The sequence below is a fragment of the Gracilinanus agilis genome, unplaced genomic scaffold, assembly GCF_016433145.1.
Source record: "Gracilinanus agilis isolate LMUSP501 unplaced genomic scaffold, AgileGrace unplaced_scaffold40681, whole genome shotgun sequence".
Classification (NCBI taxonomy): Eukaryota; Metazoa; Chordata; class Mammalia; order Didelphimorphia; family Didelphidae; genus Gracilinanus; species Gracilinanus agilis.
The window spans coordinates 1-8,930 of record NW_025374335.1 but is presented as its reverse complement, the minus strand read 5'-3'; the positions used below and the strand labels follow the sequence as shown (position 1 = coordinate 8,930).

At 63.0% G+C, this 8,930-nt stretch overlaps 2 protein-coding genes across 2 annotated transcripts; one reads left to right on the top strand and one right to left on the bottom strand.

Moving 5' to 3' along the window:
• The first annotated feature begins 2 nt into the window (after window positions 1–2).
• On the top strand, window positions 3–5,237 carry LOC123255181 (general transcription and DNA repair factor IIH helicase subunit XPD). The gene is made up of 10 exons (XM_044684026.1): window positions 3–68; window positions 1,590–1,691; window positions 1,915–1,978; window positions 2,236–2,357; window positions 2,457–2,549; window positions 2,758–2,830; window positions 3,045–3,115; window positions 3,518–3,661; window positions 3,752–3,895; window positions 4,522–5,237. Exons 1-10 carry the CDS (start codon window positions 3–5, stop codon window positions 4,612–4,614), a joined length of 972 nt encoding a protein of 323 aa, XP_044539961.1. The 3' UTR covers window positions 4,615–5,237.
• Window positions 5,238–5,336: 99 nt separating this feature from the next.
• Window positions 5,337–8,877, bottom strand: LOC123255182 (kinesin light chain 3-like; the record flags this gene model as incomplete). Its single annotated transcript, XM_044684027.1, has 8 exons — window positions 5,337–5,582; window positions 5,721–5,784; window positions 7,056–7,153; window positions 7,364–7,404; window positions 7,494–7,584; window positions 7,745–7,918; window positions 8,321–8,422; window positions 8,790–8,877. Coding segments are annotated over 8 exons (739 nt in total), but the record flags the coding sequence as incomplete, so codon positions are not given.
• Window positions 8,878–8,930: the final 53 nt, after the last annotated feature.

Below are 8,930 nucleotides of genomic sequence, written 5' to 3'. Positions count from 1 at the left end.
GCATGGACGCCTCCCTGGCCATCAAACCTGTGTTTGAACGTTTTCAGTCTGTGATCATCACGTCAGGGGTAAGTCTCCCTCGGGCCCGGCGCCCCCCTCAGGCCCGGCTCCCCCCCTCGGGCCCGGCGCCCCCCTCGGGCCTGGCGCCCCCCTCAGAGGAGTCATTCTCCTGTGACCCCGCTCAGTCCCCCAGGGAACCTCTGGGCCTCATTGTTCCTCCTCTGTAAATGGGGTTGACAAGAGCGCCCGCCTCTCTGGTGGGGTGTGAGGGTCAGAGGAGGTAACACGGAATATGCTTTGCAGGCCTCAGAGCGCATCGATGTGGCTCTCTTGGTTCTTCTCCCTAATGGCCTTGGCCTGCTCTGTCCCCTCCTCTAGATGTCCCGCCTCACCGTTATCTCACCTCTCCCTAGAGCTCCTCACGTCTGACCCCTGCCACTGCTCTGCTCACCCTCGGTGTCTCCCCCTGCCTTCAGGGCCCTGGGGTGGGGGCCACCTCCTAGTAGCCCCCAACAGGCCCCGGCCCTTAGTTCTCCGCTTGGCCCCTCAAATCCTTCCCTTGGTCTTTATTTCCTATTTCTCCCTGGGAGCGCCGAGGCTTCTCTGTTCTGTGGGCCCCTGCAGCCCTCAACTCTGCCTGGCTTCTTCCTGTCCCCGCCCCAACCACCCCCTTTATCCAAGCCCCCCCAATCGCCGAGCCCCCATCAGCCTCCAAGGCAGCATCCTGTTGCCCTGCAGGCCTTTCCTCACCCCCTAACGGCTCCTTATTGCCCCTCAGACCTGTGAGGGAACAAGTTGTCCCACAAGTAGTCGGGCCAAGGCAACAAGCATTGATTGGGGGGCCGCCATGTGCCAGCACTGCACCAAGTTTAGGGTCCCAGCCCCCAGGAGCTCCAGCCTATCTTCCTGGCCCCCCTCTTTTCCCTGGGCTCCTGAACCTCAGCCCTGGCCCTCTGGATCTCCTCGGCTTCTTATCCCTCTTGTGGCCATCCCTCCCACCCCCCACTCCCCCCTGGGGTTCTCCCTGCTGCCTTGGAGTCTCTGCAAGGAAGTACATCCTCCAGGGAGATTGCAGCTTCCCTGTCCCTTAGGCCTCTGGGTTCTCGCCTGGACCATGGCCCCAGCCTCCGCCTGTAGCCACAGTGCCCTTCACTGGCTCCCTATTATCTCCGGGATCAGGGATGACCTCCTTCTCTGTCTGGCCCAACCCCAGCCCATCCTTCCAGTCTAGCACCCCCGATTCCCCCTCCTGCTTGGCCTCACAGCCCCTCGCACCCAGCACTCCATCCCTGCTCTGTCTGGAATGCACTCGCTCTGCAGCCCCCCCTTGTCTGCTTTATCTGCCTCCATCCATGTTGTCCCCCCAGTGGAGAGGACGGTCAGTGCATACGCTCCCCAGTCAGGGCCTGCTCCCCGTTTGGTTAGCACAGGGCTGGGCACCCACCCGTGATCTATTCTCCAGTCCTGCCCTCTGCTCAGCACCCCCTCCAGCGCCTTCCCTGCCCTCCTTAGCTGAACCCCCCAGAGCGCCCGCACCTCCCACCCCAGCCCTTCAGGTACAGCTCTAACGTCTGTCTCCCTCCACCCAGACGCTGTCCCCTTTGGAGATCTACCCCAAAATACTGGACTTCCACCCGGTCACCATGGCCACCTTCACCATGACCCTGGCCAGGGTCTGTCTCTGCCCCATGGTGAGCCTCTGAGGGGAGACCCTGGCGGATGCTGCCTCCCCATCCCTCCCCATCACTGAGCCCCCCACCCAGACCCCGTGATCTCTGGCTGCTCTGGGAGCTGTGGGTTAGCACCTCTGAGCCTCAGTTTCTGCTTCTGTAAAATGGGGACTAGCTGGCCTCCAGGGGCCCGTCCGACCCTCAGTCTACGGCCCCATCACGCCTCCCTTCTCTGTCTTTCCAGATTGTCGGCCGAGGCAACGACCAGGTGGCCATCAGCTCCAAGTTCGAGACCCGAGAGGATATAGGTGTGTTCCCATTGTGGCACCTGGGCAGGGCACTGGGGACCCTAACTCTGAGGGGTGGTGGAGGACGGGGACAGGGCCAAGGCTGGCTCTGGCTGGGAAAAGCCATGGTGAGGCAGGGAGGGGGAAGGGTTTGACGCCCCCCGCCCAGTTGGGGGTTGGGGTGGGAGAGGGGCTGGGCAGGCCCTGCGGATCCCTGAACCCTAAGCCCCACGATCCTTGGGGGCATGTGATGAGAGGGACGACTCCGTCTCCCCCAGCTGTCATCCGCAATTATGGGAACTTGCTCCTGGAGATGTCCGCCGTGGTGCCCGATGGCATCGTCGCCTTCTTCACCAGCTACCAATACATGGAGAGCACTGTGGCTGCCTGGTATGAACAGGTGAGCCCAGACCTAGGCTTGGGAGCCTCTGCTTTGTCCCCCGCCAAGGCACATCCCCCCACATGATGCCAAGCACTGCCCGCTGTCTCCCCTGCCCAGGGCATCCTGGAGAACATTCAGAGGAACAAGCTTCTGTTCATCGAGACGCAGGATGGAGCGGAGACCAGTGTGGCCCTGGAGAAGTACCAGGAGGTAGGAGATGGCTCGGGGGCCCCTTTCTTTGCTGAGTGACCCTGACTAAGTCACTTCCCTGGATGAGGTCAGCCTCAATCACTTCTGAGGTCGCTCCTTCTGGAAAGCCCTGATGCAGGCAGTGACCTCTGGTGGGGGAAGGGTGGGGGGCAGGGGGGCAGAGGGGGGAGGTGTGGAACTGACTGCCTCACCCCACCCCAACCTGCAGGCCTGCGAGAATGGCCGTGGGGCCATCCTCCTGTCCGTGGCCAGGGGCAAGGTGTCTGAGGGCATCGACTTTGGTGAGTCAGGGTGGGGCAGGCAGGGGTGGGCAGAGGTTTGCAGCCCTCTCTGGGCCTCACCCACCCTACCCATATCAGGCATAGATCAGCAGGCTGGGGGCAGACAGGGCCCAGCAGAGCCCATGGTTGGGGCAGGCGGGCCTGGGGTCTCTGCCTGCCCCATCTGCAACCTGCATCACTCTTCTCCCTGGTGGCGCTATTCCCCTCGCTCCAGTCCACCACTATGGCCGGGCCGTCATCATGTTTGGTGTCCCCTATGTCTACACCCAAAGCCGCATCCTCAAGGTGAGGCCCAGCTGTGGGGAAGCCAGGAGGGAGGGAGGCAGCCAGAGTCACTGACTACTGAACAGCTTAGCACAAACCAGAAATCCAGTGCTGGGAGGGCCCTCTCTACAGGGGCCATTGGGGCTGGGCACAAAGCTAGAACAGAGAAGGTTAGGGCTGGATAGGGCCGAGAGGGGCCTCAGAATGAAGGTGCCAGGGCAGGGGCCGGAGGAGCCTGGGAATCTGGGTAGGGAGCATCCTTTGATGCTGTCCAGATCCATCTTATTTCACAGATGAGGGGCCTGGGCCCGGCCTCCCAATTCTCAGCTGGAGGCCTGGCGAGGAGGGCGTCCTACCTGGGGCAGGTGGGCATAGGATTGGCTCCTCACCGGCAGCCCTGTACCTCCCCCCCCCCCCCCACAGGCTCGCCTGGAGTTCCTTCGGGACCAGTTCCAGATCCGAGAGAACGATTTCCTAACCTTTGACGCCATGCGGCATGCGGCACAGTGTGTGGGCCGAGCCATCCGGGGCAAGACTGACTACGGGCTCATGGTCTTTGCTGATAAGGTGGGCAGACTGTGGTTTGAGGCACTGCAGGAGCCCCCCACTCACCCTAGTCTCTGAGGGCCCCCCACAACCCTCCTCCTCTCATTGCAGCGCTTCGCCCGGGCTGACAAACGAGGGAAACTCCCCCGCTGGATCCAGGAGCACCTCACCGATGCCAACCTCAACCTGACTGTGGACGAGGGGGTCCAGGTGGCCAAGTACTTCCTGAGGCAGATGGCCCAGCCCTTCCACAGAGTGAGCCTTCCACCCTCCCCCGGCCCGGAACCCCCTTCTTTCCTTTTCCATGCCCTGCCTCAAGCTTCCTTTCTCTGCTCCACTATCTCCGGGAAGCCCCCTGTGATTTCTTTTTCTGAACTTGGCAGGCAGCCCTTCTATCCTTCTGACCATAAGCCACCCCCCAGATCCTGGGGCCTGAAGGGCTCCCTCCTTTCACAGCTGTGGAAATAGACTGCAGAAACGGGCAGGGAGACACTGGGCCTTCGGAAATGCCAGGCCTCAGCCTCTTCCCTTTCCATGAAACCCTCTTGGTCTCCCTGTCCCAAATATGTTTGTCTTTGCCCGGGCTGCCCTTGGGGGCCCATGTGGTGCCAGGCTGAAGGCTGGGTGAAGGAGGCCCCGCTTTTCTGCCAGGGGAGGCCTTCCTTTCCTTCAGGCTGCCAACCATCCTGTGGCTCCAGTTTGGGGGGGGGGGTTTGGGCCACATCTACAAGGCAGACACCAGAAGGGACCCCAGAGGACCCTCACCTTACAGAGAGGTAAACCGAGGCCTAGCACTAGGGGCTGATCCAGGGCGTTGTCCCCTCCCCCATGGGAGGATGCTGCCTGAGGCTGACCATGCTTCCCCCCTGCTCTGTCCCCAGGAGGACCAGCTGGGCCTGTCTCTGCTGAGCCTGGAGCAGCTGCAGTCCGAAGAGACCCTCCGCCGCATCGAGCAGATCGCCCAGCAGCTGTGACTTGTGGGGTGACAGTTGGGCCTGGGAGAGGCAGCCTGGTGGGTAATAAAGGCTGCCGAGCTGGGCGGCCCTGCCTCCGGGCCTCGGTTACTTCACCTGTGGATTGGAGATCCTCAGAGGGATCTACATCATGACCTCACGAGAAGGAACGTGACCTCATGGTGGAGCAGGAACATGGAGCAGGCCAGGGAAGCGGCCATTTTGCTGCAGATATGCCCACAGTCCCTGCGATAGGCCCAATGGGCTGCTGTATACATTTTATTCAATAAAAGCCGCCTTGGCACCAAGAATCAGAAATAAAACTCTCCCCTAAAAGAGTGCTTCTAAGAGGGCCGGCCCAGCCCCATCAGACATCGGAGGAAACTGAGACCCAGAATGGAAGGGATTGTTCTCAAGCCCTCACACAGGCCAGAGCTCTGGAAGCTCCCACCCTGACTACATGGGGAAACGGGGAGAGCCATTCACGGTGGGGTTTGAACCCAGGCCTTCCGAGTCCAAGCCAAGAGGCTGCCCCGCACCCAGAACATGGCCGAGCGCCTTATTGCTCGCCCTCCCTGTCCTCTCTTGCTCTTGTTCTCTCGGTGAGTTCCAGAGTCTGTTCTGGATCAGTCTGGGGGTTCTAGGCGCTCCGTGCCCTGATACATGCTTGGTGGCCCCTTCCAGACCTGAGCCGGGCAAGGGGTGGGGAAACTTGAGGCCCCCCAAGAATGCACACAGAGCCGGAGGGGTTGGTTGGTTTTATCTCCAATGCTTCAGCCCCAGGGGAGGACACCTAGATGGGTATAAATACAATAAATACAGCCAGAGGAGGGACGGGGAGGGGGGGTGAAGAAGGGCCCATGACGCCCCCCAGTGCGTCCCGAGGAGCTTCGGTGGCCCGGCTGGCGCTAGTGCTGGTTCTGAGAGGAGCCCAGGTCCTGCGTGCTGGTGCTCAGGACTCTCATCTGGCTCAGCTGGCTGCCCGGGAGCTGGGGGCGAGACGGCTCTTGGGAGCGGCCCGTCCGTCCCTCTGCCTCCCCGAGGGAGCCCCGTCCTGTGCACCCCGGCAACCCTCCGGGGCCTTCCAGCCCAGCCTTCTCCCGGAGACCCTGGCTCGGTCCCCTTACCTGGCCCCTGCTGGCCTTGGAGGCGTCGGTATTGAGCACGCTCAGAGATATGGCCCGCTTCATCCTGTGGGGGAGGCCAAGCGTTGAGGGGGAGCCGGCCCTCCCCTGACTTGGAGCTGACGCGGCCACGCCGCCCCCTCAGACCGGGCACCCTGAGGCCGGGGCCGCCTTTTTGCCCTCTTGCCAGCGTTTGATGCGGGAGGGAAGCGGCTCTGCTGGAATGCCGGCCACGACGGAGCCCTCGCTCCTGACCGCGGCTCCGGCTCGTTTCCCAGGGCTTAGCTCCCGGGCCTTGCCCGCCCCAGGAAACCAATCCTTTGACCCCTCCTCGGTGTGCAGGCAGAGCCGGCACCCAGGCGCTTCCCAGAACCCCCTCCTCCTCCTTCCCACGCATCCCCCCACGAGGGGCGGGGGGGGGGGCGTCCCGGGCCATTCCGGGTAGGAATTTCCCACTGTGGGACGCCATCTTGGATGGTGGGGCGCTCACTCCTCCTCCTGCCAACCTGGGGCCCAGGTGGAAGGACCAGAGGGCCGCCCTCTGCCCTCTGCCCTCTGGGCCAGGCCGGGCCTTCCGGCCCTCCTGCCAGGGCCTTGGAGCCTTCTGGGACGGCCCATCTCCAGGCTCTTCGTCCCACCCTCCCAAGTTCCCTGGCAACGCCCAGCCTCTGCGCCATGTTGTCCTCCACTCCTCTCTCACGGTGCCCAGGCCTTGTCTGGACTCCCTCGACAGGGCCTGGTCCGTAGTACATGGTACGTAGAGGCTGAGCGGCAAGGGCTAGGCCATGGGGCGAAGGGACTTGCCCAAGGCCTCTCAGCGAGGAAGCGTCCGAGGTCAGATTTGAACCCAGGACTCTCCAGTGCCCTTTGAGGACGGGGATGGTTGTCTCCTTGACTTGGCGTCCCCAGCCCGAAGCCTATCAATGCTTGTGGGTCTGTTGACTCTCCCTCATCCACAAATGCCCCTCCTGCCTTCCCAAAGCACGGCGCCCGGAGCTAGACCCCAGGTAGAAATAGCAGCCCTCGTGACGACGCCTCCCTGCGCCCCGTTAGACTCTCCGAGTCCCACCATGACACCCCCGCGAGCCACCATCTGGCCGATGCCGGACTCCCTCCGGGGCTGGGGAACCCCCTTCTATCTAGCCATGGCCGGATGCGGGGAAACCTTGTGAGTGGGAAGTGGGGCGGCCCTCGGTGGGTCACCCCCTTCCTCCATCTCCCGTCTGCCAAAGGAGAAAAAACACACACCGCTGGGGCCGGACCACAGAGGCCTTGAATGCCAGGAGGGGAGGTGGGGGGCCCGATCGGAGGTTGGGCCCTCAGAGGGTCAGGACTCACCCAGAGGACGCCTCGCCCTTCAGGCGAGACACCAGCTTCTCGCTCCCTCGCCGGATGGTTTCCCGGAATTTGGAAAAGGAGATGCTCCGCTGGAGGGCCTAAATATGGGGTCAGAGATGGGTGACGGCCTCGCCCTCCACACCCGGAGCCTCCAGGCCTCGGGGCTTCACAGGATTCAGAGCTGAAAGGGACCCCCTCAGAGGCCGTACGGCCCATTCTTAGCATTTGGCAGGGGGGGAAACGGAGGCTCCGAGACATTCGGGGATGCCCCGACTCCCCCTCCGGGGGCGAGATCCTTGTCTGCTTACCTGGTGCTCCTTGTCTCCTGAGGCTGAAATTCCAGGGTGCTCTGGGGGGAGGAGAGGAGGAGGGAGGCTCAGAGGGGCACCGGGCGGGCCCAGGACCCAAACTGGGGGGCAGAAGGGCCGCGAGGCTTACCCAGGGGGGCCGGGAGATCCTGCCCGCTGAGAATCTCCTTGTACAATTCTTCCGCCTGCTGGTACTTGTTCTGTTTCAGGTAAGCCGAGGCCTGCGGCCGGGGGAAGGAGGGAGAGGTCACCCCCAAAGCTCCCAGGGCCCGGCTCGTCTTGGGCCCGGAGCGTCTGGTCCCCGAGCTAGGAGGGGCCCTTTGAGCAGAGCCCGCCAGGGCTGGGCCTTGGATCAGGGGACACGCATGGCCGGACCCTCACCAGATTGTTTTTGGTCTTGGCCACGTTGGGGTCATCGGGGCCGCCCAGGGCCTCGTAGATGGCCAGCGCCCGCCCGTAGTGCTTCTCCACCTCTTCAAACTTGCCCTGGTTCTGACACAACAAGGCCAGGTTGTTCAGCTGCTTGGCCACATCCGGGTGGTCAGCCCCCAAGACCTGTGAAGGGATCGGGGATCAGGGTGAGGAGGAAGGTCTCAAGGCCTCAGCGGCCGGAGGGGCCCCGGGTGGCCAACGTCTGGGGGGGGAAGAACAAGAGCTTCCTGGGAGTCTGGGGGAGACCCAGAGGCCTTGGATCCCAGGCTGTGACAGTGAGGAATTTGGGGGTCCTGAAGCATCCAATGTCCCAGGGAACCTGGGGTCCCCAGAGTCTGAGCAAGGGGTCCCCAGCGTCTGAGCAGGGGGTCCCCAGAGTCTGAGCAGGGGGTCCCCAGAGTCTAAGCAGGGGGTCCCCAGAATGTGAGCAGAGGGTCCCCAGAGTCAGAGGAGGAGGTCCCCAGAGTCTGAGAAGGGGGTCCCCAGAGTCTGAGCAGGAGGCCCCCGAGAGCAAGGAAGACCCACCTTCTCTCGGATCTCCAGGGCCCTCTGGCACAGGGGCTCTGCCTCCCGGTAGCGACCCCGCTTCCCGTACAGCACAGCCAGGTTGTTCAGGGTGGCTGCTACCTGCGGGGAGGGAGGGCTCAGCAAAGTCGGGGGCCTCAGACCAGCTTCCTTATTTTACATCTGGGGAAACTGAGCCCCAGAGCAAGCGAATAGTAAAGCTAGGATTCGAGTGTAGGTCTCAGAGAGTCTTCCAAGGCCCGCCCCGGGGTCAGGACGTGGGCTTGAATCCAGACTCTGCTCTCTGGTTTACGTTGACATTCACTCGCCATGTGACCAAGGACAAGGTAGCTATCTGGCCGCCTCTTGGACCTCAGTTTCCCCACCTGTAAAATGGGCGGTGTGGAATGGGAGGGCCTCGAGGTCCGGCTCCGAGGCTCCACATCCAGGCGAGAGGGGGAGGGGGCTGGGGCGAGGGTCCCCTACTCACTGCTGGGTGCTCGGGCCCCAGGGTCTGTTCCCGGATCTGCAGGGCATCCTGGAGAAGTTCTGTGGCCTCTTTGTACTTGTTCTGGTCCCTGGGGGGTCATGGGGGGCAGGGAAGAGCCTCAGTGGGGTTGCGGGGGGGGAG

What these genes read in the sequence shown, in the direction of transcription:
- LOC123255181 (XM_044684026.1), top strand. Translation starts at nt 3, where the DNA reads ATGGACGCCTCCCTGGCCATCAAACCTGTGTTTGAACGTTTTCAGTCT. An exon ending in GGGTCTGTCTCTGCCCCATG is followed by an intron (nt 1,692 to 1,914) that starts GTGAGCCTCTGA and finishes CTGTCTTTCCAG; the next exon opens with ATTGTCGGCCGAGGCAACGA. An exon ending in CGAGACCCGAGAGGATATAG is followed by an intron (nt 1,979 to 2,235) that starts GTGTGTTCCCAT and finishes CGTCTCCCCCAG; the next exon opens with CTGTCATCCGCAATTATGGG.